At 35.3% G+C, this 26,951-nt stretch overlaps 1 protein-coding gene across 14 annotated transcripts in view; it reads left to right on the top strand.

Annotated features, from left to right (window-relative positions):
* LOC120624995 (probable nuclear hormone receptor HR3) overlaps nt 1–26,951 on the top strand; it is a 125,751-nt gene that overhangs the window by 93,473 nt on the left and 5,327 nt on the right. For 10 of the 14 annotated variants that reach the window (XM_039891900.1, XM_039891899.1, XM_039891898.1 and 7 more), the window contains 5 exons: nt 10,992–11,105; nt 12,627–12,740; nt 20,576–20,747; nt 22,963–23,132; nt 23,922–24,410. In XM_039891900.1, coding sequence (XP_039747834.1) covers nt 10,992–11,105; nt 12,627–12,740; nt 20,576–20,747; nt 22,963–23,132; nt 23,922–24,410 — 1,059 coding nt within the window. The remainder of the gene's footprint in view (nt 1–10,991; nt 11,106–12,626; nt 12,741–20,575; nt 20,748–22,962; nt 23,133–23,921; nt 24,411–26,951) is intronic. The other 4 variants (XM_039891904.1, XM_039891903.1, XM_039891902.1 and 1 more) reach the window with 1 other exon arrangement.

Raw genomic sequence — 26,951 nt, 5'->3', positions numbered from 1 at the left:
CGTACGTACTAGCACAGTAAATATATAAGCAAATATATATACTGTAGTACTAGTTTGTACGGAACCAACGGTACGCGAGACGTCACTTTGCCGGTCTCGTAAGTAACTTGCATTGCGACGCGCTTCTTAAATCTTAACCAAGGTTAAAATTCCAAACTAAAACTCAGCGGGAAGTTGTAAAATTGTATACGTTGTGACATACACAGAACTTTGGATAAACCTTCGACAGATAAACAAATGAGGTCAACCCGCCAAATTCCAAAAGTATCAGTAACAATCTATGCGACTTGGTTAGAAGAGGAAACCGCTTGTTTCAAAACAAATGACAATGTTAATTAGAAAGGCGTGACAAATTAAATTTGCGTTTTTTATGTGTAAAACAATTCAGAACTAAAACAAAAGCCCTTTGTTACGTAAGTTATGACCGGCGAATAGCTTTGAACAGAGGTAAACTGTTGATGTTAGGAAATACCGAAATATTCTGTTTTAGAACTATAGGTATGGATCGCGACACATAAAAAGATATATTTTTAATATAAATAACGAGCAAGTGGGTCGCCTAGTTTTAATTAAAGGGGACGAAAATGGAAGACTGTTCAAAAGTTTCAAGTGCGTGATAGAAATTATCCTTGTTTTAAGGGTGTAGAACCAGATATCCCGGCGGTGGGGATTAAAATTGTTTCTCCTGCGTTAGTGTGGTACACGCAGGGAACAAGGATGGTAATAGAATGCATCACAGTCGCAGCACACAAAAAAGGAGTAAAGTGAAGAAACTTTGAGCATCAATCTGCCCCATAGACTAATTTTACAATAAGAGGCTAATTATGTATTTTGTAGCTATAAACATAAGCCTCCGCCAATTAATTACTTTAAACGTCGATTTAAATAATCAAAAGTTTACCGATTACGTGTGCTCAAGAGCCTAGCATTCAACTAAGTACTGAACTAAGTTTTAGTGTTAGCGCTGCATCTGGAAGAAACGCACTAATGATACACACTCAATGCTGAAAACTGTTATTCCTAAATAAAATTTGATTACTAGTCCACTGCGTAATAAAACGTCAAAGGTCTTTTCACGTGACGTGACTTATACAAAATTTTATAATTAATCCATAAAAGTAACGTGACATTTAAAAGGTAATTTAACCAGTGCTAACCAACTTACTTAACTTGCCGAATAAACGTTGCCATCTATAGAAAAATCAAAAGATATACTTGTCTTTTCTTAAAACATACCTTTTCTACCGCAGCCTTTTCTTTTCCGTGAGCCTATTCTAGATATTTACATTCGAGTAGATACCTAAATAATTTGTCTTTACACGTGTCTCTATCTATTAGTAAATGAATATATTAATTATAACATCAATTTAAATTGTAGAAACAATTAAATTCGAATTATTAATATTAAAAAAGATTAACTCGTTCTTTACACGACGCGACGTACAACAGAGTGGAAAATTGGGCCTTTAGGTTATTATGATTATGATGAATAAAATGTTCATACTCATTCTAAGCGTATGCCCACAGCTGGGCATAAACAGACACAGGGTGATACAGATCTTAGACCCAGAACGCTGCTCCAAAGAAGATTGGAGGGTTTTAACACATGTAATAGTTAACCAGAACTGACGGCTCAACATACTCTCCAAGGCACGTAAGTATACAACACAACTTTCCTAAATACGAGCTTGTAGGTACGTACCTACTGAGACGGGAAAATTCTGAAATTGAATCCAAGTTTTCGTGATCTGTAGACAAGCTAACCTACTAACGGGACCGTTGAAATATTAGTGTCATCTTATACAATACTTTAGTAGTAAAAGAGTTAAAATCTTAATCTTAACCCATAACGAATAAAACTTTGCTATTTTTAACCCTGTAACTGGTAAAATTACGCAATAGTCGTACCTACCTACTTTAGAAAAAACGTCTATCTAGTACCTATCCCGTATACTACCAAAGATGGATACCGCTGGATAGGACGTTCACGGGATCACCGCACCATCTGGCGGTACATCACAAAGCGATTTGAACCCTAATCCCTACAAATAAAGCTTCAATTACACCGTAAAGAGGCACAGTCAGCACTCACACATGTAAAAAGGAGTCGATGCCCGCGCTCCGACCTTGCCTCTTGGGTCGACGAACTCGACCAAAAATGGCGTTAGTATGAAATTTTTGAATTTCAAATGGTAATTTTTTTAGGTTTTATACTTGGTCCTATTGCGTCGTTTTTCATGTGTTTTATTGTATGTATTTTTCTTTATAATAAAATTACTCCGGTAAGTATTTTTATTAGTATTAATAAAAAACGAGCTGTGACGAATTCAACCAAACATTAGTAAATACTAGCGGATGTATGCGACTTCCCCGTGTGAAATTTCTGGTTTAAGGTTTAGTTTATTTTTCTAGGCTAAAAAGTGCCCTACGTTGCTCTTCAGTGTTCTATTTATAACTGTGTAAAAATTTTTGTGTAGAATTTCAATAAAATTTATTATAAATATTACTTATATAATAATTTCAAATATATCGCTTTTAGTATTTAAGATAAATACTTATAAGCTTATGCAATGTTTCTATTTATAAAAATAAAAAAAGAGTTTACCTAGATCACACATACACACACAGTCCGTGGACAAAACGGTTAATACTTGTGACATTTCATAAAGTTTTATGTTTTAAAGTTAAAATAATTTATTGCTAAATTGTAGGTCCCATTTACGAATATATTTTATCTGTGATTCAAAATTGTTGGTCGACGAACTTTACCAAAAATGACATTAGGTATTGTGATTTTTTATAATTCGCTTATTACTTTTATATTTCGCTTAACACTATGATTGGGTTTTTTATCGTACCTACACTCTTGAAATTTAACTGAATTTTTTTATGTATAACACATAACAAAATACTTTTGGGATCTTTATTGTACACATTTTATATTGTTAGGTTTTCCATATTGAAGGTGTTTTATTTGGCATTATAACAATTGACTCATAAATTGAAAAAGGATTTTTTATGGTCTGTTTTATAATTTCGTTTGACGAACTTTAATAAAAATATGTATTTTGATGCTATAATTTACCGGATAAGGATTTTCCTTTAGAATCCTTGCTTTTGCTCTGAATTAAATAGATATACGCCACCCAATATTAAATATTTTGAATCCAAGAGACACACACAATTTCTTTATAAAAAAAAAAAAAATAACAGGAATAGTGGGAAGCCACTAGCGTAATATATTTTTGATATAGAATAGTTTTTAAACCGGGAACAAAAATAGTTCTCACGAGATTTTTAGAAATCCAATCGCGGGGAAGTCGCGTAAAACTGCTTCTTTTACTTGTAAGTGTTTAAGTTTTTAAGTTTTTAAGTTGTTGTAAGTGTTTTAGTGTGATAATTACAATACATTTTACACAAATAAAAACTTTGATTTACCTAGGTATCACGTATCCCCACTCTATTTTCATTTGTTATTCAAATCGATTTTGTAATCGATACTAATTGTTGTATATGTTGAAATCGATAACAATGGGGAACTTTGTATCGATACGAACTAAACTGTGTTTAGTTAACTACTTTCATTATAATACTTGTAGTTATGTTTGTGGGGTTAACGCTTTTATAAATGTCCTGAAAGATTTTGGACCTACTTATCTATATTTATAATAAATCTGTAACTGGAAGATTTATGAACATTTAATATTGTTTGAAAATTTTTACCGGTGTATGCTTTATAATCGATACTGAGTCCAAAACAGATTTTTGTTTAATTTTTGTCTGTCTGTCTGTCCGGGCATCACGTTAAAACTACTTAACGGATTTAAATAAAATTATATTAATAAAAACGAAACGGGATGAAAATTTTCATCAATTTTACTTCATAGCTCCGTTAAATTTGAACCGATTTTAATAATTCTTATTTTATTTGAAAGTGTGTACTATCAAGCATGTATTGTATAATTTTAATGGAGATCTAGTAAATATTGTCGGAGATAAAGGACATAAGACTCTTCACAGATAACAGCAAGTCGCAAGGCATATGGGACATTGATCGAATGCACGCTTACCATACTACTAATATTATAAATGCGAAATAAACAAAATAATATAAATATTAAGTTTCATTATATACCTGCAAATTCTTTTTTGTAATTATCCAAATTAAACCTTTCGCTTATAAGTTGCGACGGGTATGGAATAAAACGTACGGCTACGACGGGCCGCGAATAACGTATTATATTCTTCTTTGTCGTTACACTCTTGGCAGAGTGGTCGTGGTCATCATGAAGCGTCTTTGAGGGCAGATGTCACACGCCCCACGAGCATCCGCCACTTCTCTCGGCTGGCCGAAAGCCTGGTGCACTCGTGCAAAGGGCCACCCACAGCAGACTTAATCTGATCGGTCCATCGCATGGGTGACCTTCCTCGACCTCTAGTGCCCTCCACCTTGCCCTGCACGACAAGACGCCCTATGGAGTCACTCTCACGCCGGGAGACGTGCCCGAAGAATTTTAAGATGCGACTCTGTACTAACGCCGAAAGACGTTTTTTAATGCCGATTATATAGTTAGGAAATAAAACTGGACCTGTTAGGTAGCGCTGCAATTAGTTTCAAGGTTTTTTAAAGATATTAAAACGATTTGGTGCAGACAAAGTTACTTATGACAATCAGGGTTGTCATAAGTAAACACTTAGAATGTTTCAATTCGTTTGTATGCAAAAATAAATATGCTTCTTTTGATTTCATATTATTACAGGGTGATTCCTTATGAAATATACTTATGAATCCTTCAATATTATTTCGTAATTCTGTTACACGTTGTATAATGTAGGTCTAACCGAAGGCATATTAGCTAATACTGATAAGGATATTCGGCTATGTATCTAGCTTAAGCAGCTCGAGGGTTTAAGCCTCAGGTCTAGCCAGAAAATTCTGCTCTGTTCTGTTTCTGTTGGGTTTTTCTGTCAGGAAAGTTTTCTCTAGGAAAATGAGTGTAGATCACTTTAACTCTGACTATTGACTCACGAAGGTAGCTAACGTTAACATTTTACAGTAATTCAGTCGCGTTGCGGTTGCTAGTTACATACCTTAGCCCAAGTAACCACGATTTTGTATGGATACTTTCGCTATACAGTCGCACAATACAACACATCAGTCGACCTCAAGCATCTGTTTTTACTGAAAGCAGTCGCAAATAAGTAGCGATGCTAAACCAATACGGTCGCTCATTTGTATCTCTGCTAAATCGATACCACGCAATCGTACTGTCGCGCGTTCCAATAAATAAATCTATATATATAAAAGAAAGTCGTGTTAGTTACTTCACTTATAACTCAAGAACGGCTGAACCGATTTAGCTGAAAATTGGCAGGGAGGTAGTTTAGAGCCAGGAGAAGGACATAGGATACTTTTTATCCCGTTCGACATCATTCCCGTGTGACTTGACATGTAACGTCAGTCACTATAAAACGTGGTATAACAAAAAAGAATCAGACTTGGAATAACAAAATTGACGTATAATGACAGCTATGTAATGACGTATGGATGACTATTTGATATTTGTAAGAAATCAATAATATAACTATTACATTGGCGAAGTACCTTGTGCCCAGTTGGCACAGACAAAAGCCATAAACAAGAATTGAATTGAATATAACTATTTCTATTAAATAAATAATTAACATTATTGCCCAATTGCCCATTCGTATAAACAGTGAAGTGAACTATAAAACTCGGTATGGTTAAAAATTTAAGTTTTTAGGTGAAGTGAAGTTTAATTAATAATGCCGCGACCAAGACGATCGAATCTTTCCCGACAAAGCCGTGATGCAAGAAGAATACGAAATACTGCAAATGAAAGGACTGAAGAAGAACAAGAAATTGCACGTGAACAGCGCCGCGATAGTATGGCTCGACTTCGTGCTTCTCAATCACGAGAGCAAAGTGAAGCAGCCCGTGAAACAGCTCGGTTGGCAATGCAGAATCGTCGAGCGAACAACAGAGGTCAACAAATAGATAATTTGCGACGCAGAACAAGATATTTATCAAGTGCTGATTTGAATCGAGCAGCGTTTCAATACGATTGCAGCAATGATTACAGCTTGCATCCTAGCGTTTGCATTGGGCAAATGGACGTAGTTTGCGAGTATTGTGGTGCATTAAAGTTTTCCGGAGAAACGCCTGGATTATGCTGCCTTAATGGTAAAGTGAAATTGCCATTGTTGACTCCGCCACCTGAGCCATTGTATTCATTGCTTTGTGGCGAAACACAAGAATCACGCCACTTTCTTGCAAATACTCAAAAATACAATGGTTGTTTCCAGATGACGTCATTTGGGGCAGATATTATCGAAGAACGGGGATTTAATCCGACATTTAAGGTATTTATTTTTGTACTTATATAGAATGTAGTTAAAGAATAACTTACTTTATCTATTGGTACCTATGTAGTATATTTGCTAATTCTGAACTCTACTCTCCCACCGAAAAAAGTGTTTATAACCCAGTTAATACTGTCTGGTTTTTATTTTGTAGATACAAGGACAGATTCATCATCGAATTGGATCATTACTACCTTTCGAAGATACACAGAATAAATTTTTACAAATATATTTCATGGGCAACATGGAAGAACAACTTGATCGACGCCTAGAGATCAATGCAGGAATGAAGCGAGCAATTCTTCAAGACTTGCAGTGTCTGCTTCATGAACATCATGCGTTGGTCAGGTTGTTTAAGAGTGCTTTAGAGCGCATGCCAAGTGATGACTATAAAGTTGTTATCAAAGCAGATAAACGACCATCTGGAACACACGAAAGGACATTTAATGCTCCAACAGTAGACGAAGTTGCCATCCTGATTGTTGGTGAACAATTGGAAAAACGCGATATTGTGCTTACACGTCGCGATACTGGGCAACTGCAACAAATATCTGAAACTCATCGATCATATGACAAATTGCAATACCCGCTGATGTTTTGGCAAGGAGAAGATGGATATTATTTTAATATTAAAATGAAAAATCCATTGAATGGTGAGTATCAGTATCATAATTTATTTCATTTATTTGTGAAAGACACTGATTTAAAATAATGCTTATTAAAAAAATGGTTAATGTCTGTATTGTTTGCCTTTAAAATTTGCCTTTGAAATGGTTAATTATCAAATTTTTAATTTCAGGTGAAGAAACTACAAAGAAAGTTAGCTCAATGAATTATTACGCATATCGTTTGATGATTAGTCAAAATGCTGACAACTATTTGCTGCGGTTTCGTCGATTGTTTCAGCAGTATTGCGTTGACATGTATGTAAAAATAGAAACGGAACGTTTAACATTCATTAGGTTGAACCAAGCCAAACTGCGTTCTGAGGAGTACATCCATTTACGTGATGCAGTTAATACTGAAGGAAATGCAGCTAATATTGGTCGATTAACTATTCTGCCGGCGACATACATTGGTAGTCCACGTCATATGCATGAATATGCACAAGATGCAATGACATATGTTCGTCATTACGGTCGGCCCGATCTCTTTATTACTTTTACCTGTAATCCAAAATGGATAGAAATTACTCAATTGCTGCTTCCCGGACAAACATCAAGTGATAGACACGACATCACAGCACGTATATTCAGGCAAAAAATTCGGTCCCTGATGAACTTTATTGTTAAACAACGCGTCTTTGGAGATACTCGATGCTGGATGTATTCAATCGAATGGCAAAAGCGAGGCCTGCCGCACGCACACATTCTTATTTGGTTAGTGGAAAGAATTCAGCCTGACCAAATAGATGATATCATATGTGCTGAGATTCCTGATTATGAAGTCGATCCAGACCTACATGATGTTGTTACTACTAATATGATTCATGGACCGTGTGGTGCCATCAATCCCCAATCACCTTGCATGGTCGATGGAAAGTGCTCTAAACGATATCCACGGAAATTAACGGCGGAGACTGTCACTGGCAATGATGGTTATCCGCTGTATCGGCGTCGATCACCAGATGACAACGGTCGAACTGTCACAACGAAAGTGAAAAGAATGGATTTCGTTGTCGACAACAGTTGGATTGTTCCATATTCGCCACTTATTTCTAAATCGTTCAAGACACATTGCAACGTTGAATACTGCAATTCAGTTAAGTCCATAAAATATATTTGCAAATATGTCACGAAAGGCAGTGATATGGCGGTTTTTGGATTGCAATCCTCGAATACCAACGATGAAATTTCACGCTATCAAGTTGGTCGTTATGTGAACTGTAATGAAGCGATTTGGCGTATATTCGCATTTCCCATTCACGAACGTCATCCTACTGTTACGCATTTGGCGGTGCATCTGGAGAATGGTCAACGAGTATATTTCACGGCTTCGAATGCTACGCAACGTGCTGAAACACCTCCAGCAACTACATTGACCAGTTTTTTTGCAATCTGCCAAAGCGATCAGTTTGCACGAACTTTGCTTTACTCGGAGATGCCACGTTATTATACTTGGAATGCTTCATCGAAGAATTTTCAAAGACGGAAGCAAGGCGATGCGGTTCCTGGGTATCCAGATGTGCGTTCTACTGATGCTCTTGGTCGTATGTATACAGTTCATCCAAAGAATAATGAATGTTTCTATTTGCGGTTGTTGCTGGTAAATGTGCGTGGGCCAACGTCATTTGAGTCACTACGAACTGTTAATGGTGTAATATTCCCAACATATCGTGCTGCATGTGAAGAATTGAAGTTATTAGAAAACGATAGTCATTGGGATACGACAATCGCTGAAGCCATTATCTGTGCATCTCCAAGTCAGATACGCACATTATTCGCTATCATAATTTCGACATGTTTTCCATCAAACCCATGTAACCTGTGGCACAAATACAAGGATAATATGTCAGAAGATATTTTACATCAAATTCGTGTCAGTTCCAGAAATCACGATATTGAGATGAATGAGGAGATACATAATCGTGCTTTACTCTTGATCGAAGATATGTGTTACCTCATGTGCGGTAATTTATTAATCAGGTTAGGAATGCCAGCACCATATCGTGAAATGAATGACGCATTTAATCGAGAATTGGAACGGGAACGTGAATATGATCACCAGGAATTAGATTTAGTAGTTCAAACGAATGTACCCCTGTTGAATTACCAACAAAAGAAAGTTTATGATACTTTAATGAAGGCAATCGATGATGAAAATGGTGGTTTATATTTCCTAGATGCCCCTGGTGGAACTGGCAAGACATTCCTCATGTCATTAGTTTTAGCAACTGTTCGGGCGAGATCTAACATAGCGGTTGCAGTTGCTTCTTCTGGAATAGCAGCCACATTGTTAGAAGGATGCCGTACGGCTCATTCAGCATTCAAATTACCGTTAAATCTTCAAACTATTGAAGAACCAACGTGTAATATTGCAAAACACTCAGCAATGGCCAAAGTTTTAGCGGTATCGAAAATCATCATCTGGGACGAATGCACAATGGCGCATAAACGTGCATTAGAAGCACTTAACCGAACATTAAAAGATTTACGCAATGACTCGAGATGTTTTGGAGGAGCAATGATTTTACTTTCTGGTGATTTCCGCCAAATACTGCCAGTAATTCCAAGATCTACGGCTGCCGACGAAATAAACGCTTGCCTCAAATCGTCAAATCTATGGCGCCATGTGAAGAAACTGCAACTGACAACAAACATGAGAGTTGCATTGCTTAATGATACATCTGCTGAAGATTTCTCGGAGCAATTGCTGACTATCGGTAATGGTCAAGTACCTGTCGATGAATCGAGCGGATTAATATCATTTCCAAATAATTTCTGTAATTTTGTCTCATCAAAAGACGAACTTATCAACAATGTATTTCCAGAAATTATTTCTAACTACAAAAATTATGAATGGATGAGTGAGCGAGCAATTTTAGCGGCTAAGAATAAAGATGTAGATGACCTAAACAACATAATTCAAAATAAGATCATTGGAACAATGCATTCATTCAAATCTATTGACTGCGTCACAAATGAAGATGAAGCCACCAACTATCCAATTGAATTTTTAAACTCTTTGGACGTGCCTGGCTTACCACCGCACAATTTACGCCTAAAGGTTGGCTCCGTAGTAATCATGCTTCGAAACATAAACCAACCAAAACTGTGCAACGGTACGCGTTTGGTGGTTAGAAAATTGATGAACAATGTAATTTACGCTACGATAATGATAGGAAAATTCAAAGGTGAGCAAGTTCTCATTCCGAGGATACCGATGATCCCAACCGATATGCCGTTTGAATTTAAAAGACTTCAATTTCCGATACGTCTTGCATTTGCCATGACCATCAACAAATCACAAGGCCAATCCTTAAAAGTTTGTGGTTTAAATCTAGAACATTCATGTTTTTCCCATGGTCAATTATACGTGGCATGTTCACGGGTCGGAAGACCATCTGCGTTGTTTGTTTTTGCGCCTGATAATAAAACAAAAAATGTCGTGTATCACAAGGTACTTAAATGAAGAGCAACCTATGTACTAAAATACAGAAATAATTATGAATGATTGATGTAGAAATTTAATTTTTTTTGTATTTTTTCCAATAAAAAAAAAATCTGCTTATTTATTGACATTAAGGCGGAACAAAGTTCGCCGGGTCAGCTAGTATATATATATATATATATATATATTTTCCCTTGACTGCAAACTAAGTAATGATGACCTAATCGGTTTCTACGCGACATCGCACCGGAACACTAAACCGTTTAGCGTCTATGTCGGTAGGGTGGTAACTAGCTACGGCAATGACCTCCCACCAGACCAGACCACGGAAAACTCAGAAATAATAAATTCCCAAAATGCCCCTGCCAGTATCGAACCCGGGATCTCCTACTTAAATTCACAGCGTTCACCGAAGCGCCATGGAGGCCGTCAAAATATAATAACGACATAATATATAGACGAACGAAATAATGACCAACATTTCTCTCTTGTTGCAGCACAAATCGAGATAATACCATGCAAGGTATGCGGAGACAAGTCTTCGGGGGTTCACTACGGAGTCATCACCTGCGAGGGCTGCAAAGGATTCTTCCGCCGCTCCCAAAGCACAGGTCGGCTTCAATCATCTAATTATTAATTAATGCACGCCCATACTAACACAAAGATTTTAGGATAAGAATAGATAAATATACTACGACAATACATACATCGCCATGTAGACCTAAAGTAAGAGTAGCTTGTTTTACGGATACTAAGATAAGTGATAAATAATTTATGAGTGATATACATAAATACAGAAACTATGCGACTGTCTAATTATTTTGATATTGCATTCACTCTCATCTCTGTAGTTTCATATTCTTCTTTACCAGTATATTTTTCATGCTTTAGTTAACGTTATTTATCTTTTTAGTAATTTTCTCATCAGGTAAGATATATTTCTCCAGGTACGTATAGGCATAGATATTTTATGTATATTTATGTCATTCACATTTACCGCATTTTTTTCTCATTTGTCTCTTTCGTTGTAATTGCTTCAAGTCTAGTTTCTAAAAGTTGATTCTAATTGAAATAAGTTATATTTTTACACTCGTTTATGTTTGGCATACTTTTTTCGACTAGTGCCTTTTATTTAATGTGGAACTTGCGATTGTAAATAATTCCACCATTTGATTGTACGCTTTTTTACAATGCAAAACACATACACACATACAGTAATAACTATATTCATTAACAGAAGCACATGGGTTCCAAACTTCACTTGCCATAACGAATACACATATACACACACACATACACATACGCACTGTCGCACACATACGCATACACGAACACGTACATTATAAAATTGTAAATTGTATTGTTTTAGTTGTAATATTTTAATTTTTCTTTGTTTTAGTCTTTTTGTATTTAAGCAAACCCGGAGGTGGGCGTTAATAGCTGTAACACAGTTTCTAACTAACAAAGTTGTTACCGTTCCTTAGATTATAAGAATCCATTGTAAATGAGACACAATAAAGACAATTAATATTATATTATTAATTATTATATAAGCCGAGGACTCATTTTTTTAAAGGGTTTACTGAGAAGAACGTGAAAATCTTGTTAAAAATTCCTGTTTTTTTCTGTTAAAAATTATTTTTAAAAATCGTTAATGTGTATAAGTGAGGTCTCACGGCGACTTTTTGCAGCAGTACAACCGCGATACAGTCGTGATGTTGTCGCTGATTGCATGCCTTACCTTAACCAGGATTTTGTTTCGAGATTCAGTCACGATTACGCGATACATCCAATCGGTTAATATCCATTTTTATTAGAGGTTAAAAATATCCCATGCCCATTAGATCGGTTATGCAAAGGTGCATAGGTAACTAACGCTTTTTAACCCAGAAACTTATCTCCTTTCCAGGATATTAAACTATCTTCATCGAAGTTTGATACTTTGTGTCATAAAATATGGTATGACAGACAGCATATATCTAAAAAGCTTTCCATGGGAACTAAGAAACAAATGTACGAATTTTATAACGGAGGAGGCCAATTCACTATCATTTATAATATAATTTTGGACGGTTAAATGTTATTTTATTTCAAACTCAAGCGTAATTATTAACACAGTGAATCCTTTTCAGTGGTGAACTACCAGTGTCCGAGGAACAAAGCCTGCGTAGTTGATCGTGTCAACCGCAACAGATGCCAATACTGTCGGCTGCAGAAGTGCTTGAAGCTGGGCATGAGCCGTGATGGTGAGTAGAACTATATCAATGAGAAACATCATATACAATTATTAAATCTACAAAGTGTTTAACAGTGAAAAAAATAACGTATTCTTGACCATGTTTCGGACTTAACGGTTATTAATGTTATACACGATTATTAATATAATTAACTCGACAACAAAAAATGCTAAACTTATCTTTAGCACAATTTTAAGTGCGGTTTTCTAGGCAATTTAAAAACAATTATATTGGGATAGAATATAAAGTAAGGTTTAAGGACTAATGGAGGTCTATGGGAGTTACTGATTGTATCGGTTATGTTTAATATTACTTAAGCAACTTTAAATTTGCAAATTAAAAGGGAAAATGGAAAAGTTTACGTAGCGGCCAGGTAGTATTTCAGGCTGCGTTTTAGTTCGCAACGTTCTGTTTTAGAATGCAGTCATATCACGCTCATCATCGTCATTAACGAATTCAATGTGTATAAAAAATAAAGGGAAATTATAAATAGGTACAAAGGCCTTTTCTCTCATAGGTGTAAGAGATAGACATACGACTTCACGCTGCTAAAATTTGGGACAATTTGAGAGTCTAACCCAGATCCTTGTTATTTTTTGAGCCAGTTGAGCTTGTTGGCCACCAGACTAACGAAGCAGTTTGGTAACATTAAAGAAATTATTATAAGAATAGCTTCTTACTACACTAATACAAACTACACTATGTAAATTTTCTCTGTGGTGTACAATAAAAGTGTATTCATAATACGAACACAGACAAAATTCACATTAATATCTCACCCACGTGGCACTAGGAAGCGAGCCGCGGTGTCAACGACCGGTTATCGGCGCTGATAACAATGTTGTTCCCGCGATCCGATACCGCTGTTGCGATGTGGAAATGGCGGCGTGTTTACATATCGTATGCAAAGGAGTGCTAATATCAGGTTTAATCGGATTCAATGGAAGGAGCTCATTATTTTTTACATAACTGTCTAAAAGAGGTGGTACGTTAATTTTTACACTGTTTTTTTTTTTTTATTTGATTTTTTCATTAAATTTGAAGATAAAAAATAATAAATAATGAAAAATATTGTTTACATTATAAAGCAAGTAAGAAACAATTAAATCATCGGAATGAGCCCGCATATTTTGACAATTGAAAGTGTGCACTGTTAAGCCTTTTTTAGGAAAAACTGGAATCTTGACTATAGCTAACTTCTGGGTGTCGGTTTTTTGTGACGGTGTACGCGCGCATCGTAAAAATTTTGTCTCATCATGTTTCAAAAGAAGTATAACTTAAAAAATGGAGAGTATTTATGTTTATCTTTTCCCATTATAAAATGAATTTAATATAACGTAGTTTCTAAATGCCATAGCAGATACTGTTAGTTGTCATAGAATCCTTACATCATCCTATAGAAACCGATTAGGGTTATGTTTAGATGAGACTACAGACAGAGCTAACTTGTAGTAGAAAAAAACCAACGGGGTCCTACTCGTGACATTTTAAAACAAAAATAAAAAGTTAATATTTATGTACCACAAATTTATAAGATAAACTGGCAGCACCATCTAACGACTCAAGTCTAAACTAAAGAAATGACGAAGTAAATGCATTCATAACATGTCTATAAATCATGTCATCATTATCAGCAACACCGATTATAATATTTCCCATTTCTGGGTACAGGTTTCCTGTATCATAGGAAGAAGGGATTTGGTCCAAACGGCTCTAAACTGTTTGGCTGGCTTTAATAATTTAGTAACTGAAATTAAACGGGACCAATACCTTAACTTGCTCTCCGAGGCACGTGGTGGACAAGGCCAATTTCCAAACTCCTGTCCGGTACTAAGAATGTATTTTAAAGAAAAACATAATACTTCTTTAACCCGATCCGGAAATCGAAACCAGGACCTCTTAAAGTGTAATAGAGTCCATAAACAGAAAAAAAAATAATGAGAACGAAAACAAGTTATTGAAACATTTTAATTAAACAAGCAAAATAACAATACCATCTTTAACGGAGACCGGTATTTTATGAATTCACTTCTGTTTCGCAATTGTGATCTATTTGCAGTGTTACGTTGAACATAAAAACATACATACACACACGTTCCGCTTCACGCCTGCATCGTTACACAATAGATAGGGACGGGGGGGCATCGATAAAATAATATTAGGATGTGTCGATGAAATAGAAATAAATAAATCATATAATATTAAATCAACCATTAAAACTCGGGATGTACGATAAATAAACAATAAAACCCAAAAAATATTGATTGAATAATATATGTGTAATAATAAACGGATGTAAACTTCTTCTATTCCATGTTCTCGTGCGTTTTAGCCGGTGGACACGTTAGTTATATCCCTTGTCAGGGAATATAATCGGGAGGTATAATTTTTGTCTCTTGCTTGTGCTAAGTCTGCTGTATGGCTGAGGCATGTTATGCGTGCCACGACATAATTATTTCTATATTTTATGAGATAAAACAAGAAAATGGCCAAACATAATTGTCTTGTGACGTGGGTTAGCCCTAGTAATCAACGAAGAAGGCTACAGCAATCTTTTCGATTATTCTTTCTGTATTTTCTGTGTTTCGTTATTGTAATAAATCTTAATTTTGAAACTATTTCATATTACTGTAAAATATGTCGAAACTTAACCTATCTTGGGTATGTATTAAACATTACTATAGTCGACTTCTTTATAAAATTAATTACGATATAAAGAACAAAACATGCTCATCTTTGTATAAAACCAATATGATTTTATGTTTTTATTCCCCGTTGTCTATAAGCACCACTCTACATATGAGCAAATTTCAAATGTAATTAATTAACGCAATGGGACTGCTTTCATAGTTATTAAAGAAATACTTTTGTTTCAAAATATTATTGTAAGCGTATTAATAATACAAGAATATATATTTTTATATAAGTATTCTCTGCGGTTCTAGGGTTTACTGAGATGTTTTAAGAACTATTATTAGTAACATCCTTCGCTGCTTCATCATCATCGGGCCTAATTAATATCTCTGAGCAAGGTAAATAAAGGTTTTTAGGTCCACCACTCTGTTGGTCCACCACGCGTGTTTGTGTCCTATATACGCGCTCTCTAAGGTAGCAAGTAATGTAAGGTAAAAATTCAGTTACGAACTCTAGGCAACATTGCTTGAACCAAACACTACGCAAGTCAAGAGTAGGTTGTAGAGGATTTGGATAGATCTAGTTTCAGAATCAGATCAAAGGTATCGTATTATTGCATAATATGATATATTGCTTACGATAACTAATTGTACACACTTTCAAGTTCTTTGGACAATCATAGTTATCAAAATCAATTATCAAAATTATATAAGTACTCCTTTAAATGACAAAACCTTTTGTCATTTAAAGGAGCGCCGCTGTTTTGAATGGAATTTAACAATACAAGTTCTTATTTGTGATAATTGCATTAAAAATATATTCTACATTTAACGACCGTAGTCGGTATTTTTTAAAATATGTATGGCAGCCATTTTGTTTTACGCCATCTTGGTTTTTTACTATCTGTTGCCTTAATATAATTACACGTTGAAAATGAAGCTGAAATGTAAACTATCTTCATTATTCATGAGATAAAGTCCGTTGATAGGCGGGACATGATAGAACGGGATAGGATAGAACGACGTAGAGCGGATTCTTCGTAATAATGACCCATTGGCAACCATCGTATAAGGAACCCTGAGAGGAACTATCGATATAATTGTATTGAACTCTCACAGTCCCGTCACTAGCGCTATTACGCAATGCGTCACTGGGCTCGTTATGAGCGGGGTCTGAACACTATATCAAGTGATTATCAGGTTTTTATTAATAGACTAAAAGTAATTATGATGATTATATAACTATTATATAACCTACGTTGTGGTAAATATTGATGAACTAGTGGTGGATCTTTTTATACTGTAAACATCGGTTTCAATTTACTATAATCCATAACAACCCGACGTTATGTTTAGTTAAGTATATGCTTACGAGATGTTCTTCATAACTCACGTACATTCAATATAACTTACAGTATATTTATTTTTATTTTTTTGAATCTCGTAATGGAAAAACGGAGACCTTTAAAAATCTCTTAACTGTTGATCTTCAAAATATTTCTCCGTGTTTTCCAACGTTATTATAACATTGGTTTACATTTAAACTTAGAGAATTATGCAAGCTTCATCAAAATTGGTTTAGATGGTTTAGAGCATAAATACTTTAGGATATAATACTGACGTAGAGCTACTACGTCAATATTTTTAGTGTGTATAATTAGGAATTGGGATATATAAAAAAAAATAATTAGTGCTTAATATCTAAACGACAAGTAAATTTCTGTTTACGGTTTTCCAGTTTTCCCATAATCTTACTAACACTTCCCGAATGCAAAAATATTCTTTTCTTATGTGTCCAAAGTGTGCATACCAGACATGGCACCGATAGAACCTGTAGACGCGTGATGTATTAACTAGGATGTCTTCGTTATGGACTCATGTCAAAATGTGTAAAATGTAGCGCAACTATCCTAGACAGAATATGCTACTGTGATTCTATACCGGTATATGTCGGTTGATTTTCCTCAGACAATTTTCTTGCTTTATTGATATCGATGCAACGTGTGGTCACATCACTAGTACATTATATCGTATTGCGCAATGCGTCGCGTCACTATCCGCTCGGGCGACGACTCGCAATGCGTACTGACGTTGCCGATTACGGATTATGCTCACCTAGTAGGTACTTATGCTAACCTAGTACCTGTTATACTAAAGTACTAGTTATAACACGAATACAAATACTGGAAATACCTACAAATACACAAATAAGCAATTAAGCATTTTTTTTTGTTTCACTGCAAGTTAGCCCTTGACTGAAATCACACCTAGGTAAGTTTTGAATCAGTCTAAGATGGTAGTGGAGTAACCTTATAAAGGTATGGCACTTAGTTATGGTGTTAACCTATCATAGAGTAGGCAATCGCTAAGAAAGTATTTTCATCACATAAAGGACCAAGTAAAATTAGCACTTAACGTGAGCTAAGCAGTAGGCTAAAACTAATAATAATAACATCACAAAGAGAAAAGATTGGTTTATTTGTTCGTAATCGATATACCTACCTACTCTGAAACTACTGAGCCTATTTTAATAATTTTATGAACATTAGTAAGCTTTTCTTCTTACCCAGAAGCATTATTGGGTGTATTTTATTTCAGTAATACAAAGAGCTCAGGCTGTAATAATAGTATTTGTAAAGAAAAAACGCTACTTAGTGACTTTATCCGCGTATCCTGTATAATAGGTAGTGGAAAGCAGGCACAAAGGTACAGGTACAACCTTCTCAACGATTAGTTCTAAGTAATAAAAGACTAGCCTGTTCCAATATTTTTTGTAGGACTGTTCACTAACCTTTTAACGTTATTCCTATTACTAAAAGCATTGAAGTAAATCCCATAAATCATAAATAACCGAAATCGCTGTTTATGCGTAACAAGAAAGCCTTTGTAAGAGTCTAGACAAAAATAGTGCCAACAAAACGCCTTTGTCCGAAAAACCTATAAAAATAGGACATTAAACCGAAGGACACCGTCCCAAAAATGCTATCCAAACAAAAATACCTCTAATCCAACGCAAAATCTTAGAGGAGCGGGCTCTAATTATACTGGATCTTCGCGAACATAAATAACCAGGACCAAAGACCTGTTCGTGCGTACAATTTATAAGCCTACCACGGGGCAAGTAACTGGTCGGGGTCATCGAACGTTTTAACAAAAGAAATATTATGTGCTTACCACCGAAAACCGCGTCGATAATACCACCGAATTGAACGGTAGGGCGATAAGTAAATAATTGTTAGGCTGTAAACGCGTTTACACCCGTTCGGGTTATAGAACGGGATCTACGTAGGATATAGTAAACGTCATTACACGTCGTCAGAGGTCGTTGTTCTACTAGGCAGTATGCCAATGGCCGCTCGTCCCGCACGCACACACAAATAACACACGCACACATTAGCAGTATACAAGTTTACTTCTTGTTATACATCAACCCACCAGCCTACACATTCGCACACTTACGTACCCATGCAGTAGTATTATTGAGTAATAAAGCATACAATTTAATAATTTAAAGTAATTAATTGTATTTATTGATAGCGAAGAGGTATTTTGCGTGGGAACTTGTGATAAGTGCTTTTTTTTGTGTTACGTAAAATTTGACTGTGGCGCTATAGCGGCGAGTAGCGGGAATGTTCGATTTTGCAAATACTTATTTTTTTTATCCAAACTAGTTTTGATTAGACCATTTATTAGTGAAATATAATTGCAAGTCACTAGCTATTAACTAGTGGGGATTTAAGTTTTCCGGGATATAAAGTATCCTATGTGTACTACTATAGGCAATAAAAAAATGCATAATATATACACAAAATAAATATATTATGCATGTTTTTAAAGTAAAGGCAAAGCTTTCTGTATTTTTTACATGTATTGCCACTTTACGATACTTTTGATGCAAAACTAAGAGATGAGACATCGCGTCGGTCATCGGTGGTAAATACTATGAAACTAACGAAGGTTCATTATCATAATCTAAAACAAGTAAATAAGACTTCACTACCGGTGATTTTTTTGATATGACCATCTCAAAATTTAAAACATTTCAATACCAACAAAGGTAGTTATTAAGATACTTCTTAAACAGGTTATTAAGTTCATAGTAGGTAGGTACGAAATTATAACTACCAATTTGGCAATTAGTCTATCTTTGGATATCAGTCCACTTATACAACGATCAGCCCTCTTTTGTAGCATTGAGTTTGAGTTGAATAATTTTCTTTTAATTGTTATTAGAAAAGAATTAATTTTAAATAGTTATGGAAAACCCAAACAAAAACTATGTCTTTTAGTTTCGAGAAGACATGTTCCAACATAAAGTGGGATAAGGTCGGAAAGAAGGAGAATATTATTAAATAGTTATATTTGCGTTCAGGAGTGTTTACGAAAAAAATTTGATTTCGATCATTACTTCAATATATCACATACCTATAAATGTGTCTTAATTTAGTTTGGTAGTTCTAGTTTACTAGGATCACATATTTACTTAAGATTGTGATATGACCAGATTTCAGTAATGTTGCATTTTGAAATTTCTTATTGACATTTTTTGCTTTGCACTCTGGGAGTCATCGTAAATTAAATTTTACTAAAAACATTTTGAAAACAAAGTATTTTTATCTGTATTTGCTGGAAATATCAGTAGAAATGAGTAATGAAATAAAAATTACAGTATTTTTTATTTAATCCCTAAATTGTAATTCAGTTTTTTAAGAGTTAATTTTGTGTCGCGTAATCGTATGAAGCGGACAGACATTAAGTCAGAAATACGGTCAAGAATAGTAAACATTTTTTTCACTGTAAAGAACTACGTATAGAGTATTAATAGTTGAAGTTCTATCAATCTCGTTTAGCAGCACTCAGCAACTTAAAGATTTGTCATAGATTGAATTGATAGAGCATTTCTTCAACGTCATACCTACCGAAAGTCACGCAGCGTCGCGTCCAATTACTAATTTATAACACGCTTTTATTAGTTTGACCTGTATATACGTATAAGCGTAATAGGCTCTTTCAATTTCATTTTCACCTACTTTCAACGTGCGCATAACTTGAAATTTTGCACTTGCATTACGGATAAAATTATGCAAACATTGGGCCCAGCGTCAGAAATTAATTAGGCTGATAATGACAATGGTAATAAATTTTCATGTTAAATAAAATCTTGCAATTTAATTAACTTGACGCTTAACGACTTTCTTTTTTAAATTTCAGCGGTGAAATTCGGTCGCATGTCAAAGAAACAGCGCGAGAAAGTGGAGGATGAAGTCAGATATTTCCAAGCACAACAGACTCGAGCACAAGCCGACTCAGCCCCGGACTCAGTGTACGACACACAACAGCAAACGCCCAGCTCCAGCGACCAATTCCATGGACACTACAACAGGTAAAATCCTATAATGCATATATCCAACTTCCTGCAACGCCAGACTCGAACGCAGGTAACTTACAACAACAAAAACATAGAATTTGAGTTGACAGCCAGCTAGTATATACCTCACAAAACGGGGTACACAAAGCTCCAGCGATCAATACTCTAGAATTATTACTTTATACTGTAACCATTACCCTTATAACTCATCAAAATTCCAAAAACAAAAGTCTCAAAAACTAGAAGCAGACCAAACGAATGCCATAGTCACTACAACGAGGAAAACCTTGTAAGTCACAAATTCCAAGCACAACGGTGTCGAGCATAGACAACTCAGCACTGGACTCACACACACAAATAGCAAAAACACATAATTAAAAACTTCGTTATTGATAAAACAGGCTTTTAAAGCATCCGTAGTAGATGCTTTAAAAGGTCTATTAACTGTCGTGAAGGGTTCATAAGGCCTTGCCAACTAGTATGAAACTTAGAAAAAAAGTGGCACCGTAATCAGCGCCGAAACCTACTTGTTGTCTAATTAAACAGTCTTAAAGATCTCAAAGACGGTAAAGGGGAAAAATCTTATAGGCTTTTTACTCTTAATGTTGCCTCAACTTACATATTGAAAGGACATACATGTTTACCCCTTTTGATGTCTAGTTGCCTGGTGTGTTTTGGCAGCCTCGAGTTATCTTCCACGAAGAGCTCAATAATGAATTATTTTTTTGTGTATATTGAAATAAACATACTTCCATATAACTTTTATAGGCCGTTAAAGAAAAATAACAGTAAGATAAAACCGTACCAAGAGGAACTTATTCACACAATTACCTAGGCCACATGAACTCCCATGCATTTTTACACACGCATCACGAATCCGTTACAAAATACGTTCTCTCCGTCGTATAATCCATGCCATACCGTACCGTTACCGACCTTTCCGTAATACATAACAAACATTCATGTCAGTCATTACCTAACGGGTCTGTCGCGACAAACTTCAATGACGTCCTAACGGTATACTGTTTAGCCCATAACTCCATCTAGTGTCGAGTAGCGGTATTACTTAGTCTTGTGTCTGCTAATAGATGGCGTTCTGTTATGTTGACCTCAAAAAACTTGGATTAAATCGAATTAATTATTGTTTATTCCAATTAGATATAATAAATTCATAATTATTTTTCATAATATATTTTCCATGACATGCGGCGGTTGATAAACATTAAATTACTTAAATACTTTTTTTTACTTATAGGTTTTAAACTAATAAAAAAAAAAAGCTTTTTCTTACGAAACAACTGAGAGCGATGACACTCTGTAATTATTAACGCCATCTAGTCTTCAATACATGAGATATTTAGTTGTAATATATGCTGGTAGCTGGCGTCATTTAACGCTTCGGAGCGCTGCGCTAATTTGTATTGATTGCTTGCTCTTCCGCGAAATGATGACTCCACAAGGATGCTCTAAAGTAGGTTAAGCTGTACATTGTTTTTCACCGCAATTCGACCACAACTCTGTTACTATTTAAACTAAAACTACGTAAAAGTCTATTATACCCAATTTGTATTATAAAGCCGATATTAGACCATCTCTTTCGACTTCAAAGCTACCAGGTTTTTGTTAACCTTACTGGTTTGGATACTTAACTGATGAAATTTAGTTTTTACCCCGGAAAATGTTTGGTTCTCGTGGGTGAGATTATTTCTGTTTGACAAAGTATTATATTTTATATGGTATTTTAGGTGTCAGAGAATAACATGCGAGAACAGACGAAGTCACGGGCAACAACAAGTGCGAAATATCTATCAATTCAACAGTAATTAGGTCCATTCCATATTAACAGTGAATTTTTTTTTGATGACTTTATGATCATGGTCTGATTCATGACTCAGTAACACTTATTTAAGCCATTGTAACTTCATCCTTTATCTATTTCGTTATCAGTTTTATATGTGATATTAAAGAATATTAATTATCAGGTATTCATCTAAAGTTTGATGATTGCACGCAAGTGCGATTTTTATTAGTTATACTACTTACCTTTCATATTATTAGGAGATTTTTATTAGTTATACATATCGCTCTCTCTTTCCTTCTATTAGCGTTATATCTTTTTTCCTCTCATTTAACGAAATGTGCTTTTCACGCATCCAAAAAATTTCTTATCAAATCACCGCCTGAAACATTCACTTAAGAAACTTATTGTTATTTTCTGCTATTTTTCCAGCTACCCCGGCTACAGCTCCCCCCTACCGTACGGCTACAGTAATCCCCCCCTCAACTCAAACATGAACATCCAGCCACAGCCTCCTCAGTATGACGTCACGGACTACGCAGACTCCACTACACCCTATGAGCCGAAGCCCCCGTTCTTGGACACAGACTTTATTGGACGTGGTAAGTGCATTTTGTCAATTAGCTTATGATAAGTGAATAGTCCAAAAGATATGAATAGATATGTTGATATGAACAAATTATATTTATGGACCTACATAAGTACGTCTCAAAACATAGGAATGTGAAAATTTAATAAAACAAATGTTTACCGGTCAATGAATGCAGGAATAGCATAAAAATAGTCAATAAATAGTTCTAAACCTGGTACACTAAGTAAATGGAAATAGAACTATAGCTTACCGTTCAGTGAAGGGGTCCTGTGTATCTTATATAAACGAAGGACTATAATATAGTTCTGGACTATTCCCCCTGGTCAATAGTCCAATAAATAGTTATACTATTGTAATTTGAATGATAAGCATTTGTACTAATTTTAGTATGTAAATCGAGAGTTTTTGGATCATACACCTAAATAATTAGCACTTTATTCCTTAGTGGACTATTTTTAATAATCTTATTGCGTCGCAGGTGGATAAAACGCTACCGCTAATATTGTTGCCAATAAATCAACAAATGACCATTAGAGCTACAACTTAAAGCTAACTAACCTGTAATTTATTTCAAACCAACACTCGTTGATCAATGTTTTATATATTAACTACCTCAGTTACTTAATTATATTTCAAAACGGACTATTCTTGCATTTATGTCAAAACGGACTACTCTTAAAATAAATTATAGTATTGTCATATTTATTCTTTATGTCGAAACGGGCTATTCATAATCTACAATCGAATAATATAGCTATAAGCAAAACCTAACCGTTACCGCTAATATCATTGTCAATAGACGAACAAAAGACCATCAGAGCAACAACATCAACCTCAACCGCCACAACATCAACAACAACGATGCGTCAGTCAACAATAAACGACATCAACAGACCCAGGATACAAGAGTTCGACAGATACGAGGAGAGAATCCAATCTCCGGCGTCAATATCCAACGGGGTCATAAGCATAAAGCAGGAAATAAAACCGGAAACATCAATGGGAGTCGACAACCTGGTTGCTTCGTACGTCGATTCGACAACCTTCCTCCATAGTCCAACCAACATGCATAGTCCAATGGATATACAGAACACGGTACTTGTGAGCGGGCAAAGTTCAGTTTCCCTAACCAGTGAGGAGTTGAGTCCAGATGATTTGACGTCCAGTAGTGGGCACGGGCGGTTGATGGATCCGTTAAATATGAACATGTCGGGAATGGGAATGGTCAATCCGAACGCGGTTTCGAATAGAAGACATCAGGGGACGAGTTCAAGTGACGATTTGCCGTGTAAGTTGAACGTTTTTGGTATTGAGATGTTATTATCTATAGATGGTAATGTATAACAAGCGTCAGAAACCCGACCCACTTTAAATTAGGAACACAACTTTTATTAACGTTCAGCAATTTAAATACAAAACGCAAGCATTTTTTAAGAAGCAGTTTTAAAGGTTCAAAAATAAATCATTATTGTGCTTGATGTCTTTTAAGTTTGGTACACTTGTTTTGGCTTGGTATCGTATACAGGACAAGTGGCCTTATTAAAAATGTCTAAAAAATACAAGAGGATTCTATAAGATATTTTAATTTGTATGATTTATATTTTCTTCTACGCGGGACCTTATTCATACCTCAAAAATCAGAAACTTCGTTAACGCGTTAATTTTTAGATATATTTACATTTATTCTCTTTATTATTCCTGGGAGTTATTGCATAATGTTGACTAACCACCGCAGAATTTATTTAATATATATTTTCCATTCGAAGCACAATTTATTTAGCGATGTTGCCACATTTGTCTGTGGGGCGGGTTGACTTATATTCGTACCCAAACATACATTATTAGTAAACCGTTTTTTGAAAAAGGAACGGGATGATATGTTTTTGAGTTAAGCACGGCATCATACTCTAAAGGTAATAACATCTCGGTGTTTTTAGTAATGCTATAATAAATATGTATCAAATGTTCATAAGGGTGGATTTACACGGTTCTTTTATTAGTTTCGCTCGCTTTTCCGTGAATTCGTTTAAAGCAACCAGCCTAGAAATATTTTTTGTAAAAAATAATATTTTTATTGCTCTAAACTGAAAGCAATTATTTTTTAAGATGTAACGTCTAATTGCGCCCTAAAAATGAATTACTATGTTATCATATTATGTTAGTGTGTTATTTTTTATATGGCATATCTTAGGGCCACGGATTTTGGCGACAAAAGGTGACAATCTAGTGGCCCTGAGGTTTGATAGTAGAGAGCATTGCTAAATTTTCGGTTTAAATTTGTTTTAGTTATATCCCTATTTATTTTCTTAGGAGTAGAATATTTTGCAGTAGAACTTTTCATTTTTATTACAATATTATGTTGAAAGCAGACTGCCTCAAAAGCCGTAGGAGTTGTAGCAACATATTTAGCATTCTGAAATAGCGGATGGAGTCCTATGAAGACCGCGCCTTAAAGCGAAGGCCAAATCGTCGAATCCGCAATGCAACCAACAACCCAATCACAAGATTTTAATATAAATGTTTTGTTTGAATTCGCGCGCAGAAAGTAGAGCGGGCAAATTTGATATATCGAACATGCTGTCATCAGGAAGAACGAGACTAAAGCCTTCTTTTATATTATAGAAGTACAAACTACATAAAAAAATATTTGAACTCACTTTACTCAGTATTAATTTTTTTTCTTAATTGGTGATTCCAACTATACGTACGAGCATTTCCACCAATGTGGTTACTGCGGATGCAGTTAAAACGCCTTAAGGCATGTACAAGCTTATGCGTATAGCCCGCCTCTACAAAGGCGGTTAGGGTTCTTTTTTCTACGACGAACCTTATGAATCTTGACAAAATGGATGTGTTATGTGATTGGTCGTAAATTTGCACGCCACTTTAGGCTTGGGTATGAGACTTTATCTCTAGTTTAGCTTTTACTTGAATCAGACGAAAGCTTGCATTGATTAATTGCTAATGAACTTGGGGGTTATGAGGCAGTCTGCAATTAATTTTACTTTTCTATTCAAATAAGTAATACTTAAAAGTTGTTAAATGTATTTTATTTGTTATCTTTAAGTATAATTTTTGCAATCATCATAAAAAACATCACTGCATATCGCCAGAGGACGGGTTGTAGTATTTGTTCCTTTTCAAGACCATGCCGTTTTTTGTAACGCTCATATAATAAAGTTTGGTGTCCATCTGAAAACATATATGTTACGAGTTACGAGTAGTAATCTATCCAATAACTAGTGATTTCCGTTCGATTTCTTGATAGTAACAAACAGTACTGTGCAGCTTCGCATTGTTCACACACAGTATATGGTTTTTCTTAATGCACCGTAGTATTTATAATAATAAATAATGTGGTTGTGAGCCTAACTACTCATTCTTCAAGTTTGTAGATATGCCGTGCTGATTCCACATAACAAAAGGGCAAGGGGAAAAAATTTGTTAGTTTAATTTGTTTAATTAATGCCTCGCCATTCGGAGCAACAGAAATAGTTAACAAAATCGCTGCAAAGGGCCAACAATTTAATTCCACGGTCAAAATCAAAGGCCAAGTTACCAACCGATTTGGTGCAGACGGAGTTGTGCGGATTGGCTAGTTTATGTATATTATTCATAAAAATATTCATCATTACTTTGAGGCTAGATGGCGATGTGTGTATGTTCGTAATAAAAACAGCTTGTATATAAACTTACCTTCGCGCTAGCATCGGATAGTGCACTTCTTATCTCCGTGTTGACTTTACACGGCGGTTTCCTCGTTTCCACTACTATTATAGGGAAAGGTATGATGGGCATAGCAAGGCAGCATGGCACGAGACATGCTAGA

The sequence above is a fragment of the Pararge aegeria genome, chromosome 7 (assembly GCF_905163445.1).
Source record: "Pararge aegeria chromosome 7, ilParAegt1.1, whole genome shotgun sequence".
Lineage (NCBI taxonomy): Eukaryota > Metazoa > Arthropoda > Insecta > Lepidoptera > Nymphalidae > Pararge > Pararge aegeria.
The sequence above is the reverse complement of the archived record's forward strand: the minus strand, read 5'-3'. Positions and strand labels throughout refer to the sequence as shown.